Raw genomic sequence first — 1116 nt, 5'->3', positions numbered from 1 at the left:
TTTTCTCTCAGCCGATGGAGGTGTTTGTTGATGACGAGACTAAGCTTACCCTGCATGGTCTTCAGCAATACTACGTCAAACTGAAGGACAGCGAAAAGAACCGCAAACTGTTTGACCTGCTTGACGTTCTTGAGTTCAACCAGGTAATTGTAATTTCAGCACATTTTCACAGTCATTGACCTTGAATGTGACCACTTGTCAACTCAACGGTTTGTTTGGATTATTTATAGGTGGTGATATTTGTCAAGTCAGTTCCGCGATGCGTGGCTCTCTCTCAGCTGCTGGTTGAACAGAATTTTCCTGCCATTGCGATCCACAGGGGAATGGCTCAGGAAGAAAGGTGAGACATTTGTTGATCCAGTGATCTTGGAATGGTTTGGGAAGAAATACAAATGCTGAAGACGTTTCTCCTTCTCTTTCACGCAGATTGTCCCGGTATCAACAGTTTAAAGATTTTCAACGGCGGATCCTGGTGGCTACTAATCTGTTTGGTCGTGGGATGGATATTGAGCGTGTTAATATCGTTTTCAACTATGACATGCCTGAAGATTCAGACACGTACTTACACAGGGTATTTATGCATGATGTGCTGTGGCATTTATCAGACTGAGAGATGTAATAGTAACTACCCAACCCCAAAATTCAAACTAGGGCTAGGGTCGGAAAAATGCACAACTTAAGATTGTTAAACTCTGTTTTCTTCCTTCCTTTCAGGTTGCTCGTGCTGGTAGGTTTGGCACAAAAGGATTGGCCGTCACCTTTGTATCAGATGAGACGGATGCAAAGATCCTGAATGATGTGCAGGACCGTTTTGAAGTCAATGTCGCTGAGTTGCCTGAGGAAATCGACATCTCCACCTACAGTAAGAAATTTATCAGCACAAGAAATATGCATTGAAATTCTATGTTGATCCTTTTAAGTTGAAGATAAGGGAGTATCTGCTGATGCAGATAGCAATCCTGTACTTTTTTTTTACCACACATTGCTTCATTAGAAATAAAAAGGAAACAAAAAATTGACTAAAATATTTTATATGCACATGAAACTTAACTGTAATTCCAGTGAAAATCTGAAATCTAAACGAATCAAAATCTGAAATGTAAAAGTGAATGTGAG

At 40.3% G+C, this 1116-nt stretch overlaps 1 protein-coding gene across 1 annotated transcript; it reads left to right on the top strand.

Annotated features, from left to right (window-relative positions):
* The first annotated feature begins 12 nt into the window (after window positions 1–12).
* LOC107580772 (ATP-dependent RNA helicase DDX39A-like) lies at window positions 13–912 on the top strand. Its single transcript, XM_016266416.1, has 4 exons — window positions 13–143; window positions 231–340; window positions 427–571; window positions 715–912. The coding sequence occupies exons 1-4, from the start codon at window positions 15–17 to the stop codon at window positions 895–897; spliced, it is 567 nt and encodes a 188-aa protein (XP_016121902.1). The 5' UTR covers window positions 13–14; the 3' UTR covers window positions 898–912.
* Window positions 913–1116: the final 204 nt, after the last annotated feature.

The sequence above is a fragment of the Sinocyclocheilus grahami genome, unplaced genomic scaffold (assembly GCF_001515645.1).
Source record: "Sinocyclocheilus grahami isolate Dianchi unplaced genomic scaffold, SAMN03320097.WGS_v1.1 scaffold44224.1, whole genome shotgun sequence".
Lineage (NCBI taxonomy): Eukaryota > Metazoa > Chordata > Actinopteri > Cypriniformes > Cyprinidae > Sinocyclocheilus > Sinocyclocheilus grahami.
Note: the sequence above shows the minus strand (reverse complement) of the source record. Positions and strands in the feature narration are given on the sequence as shown.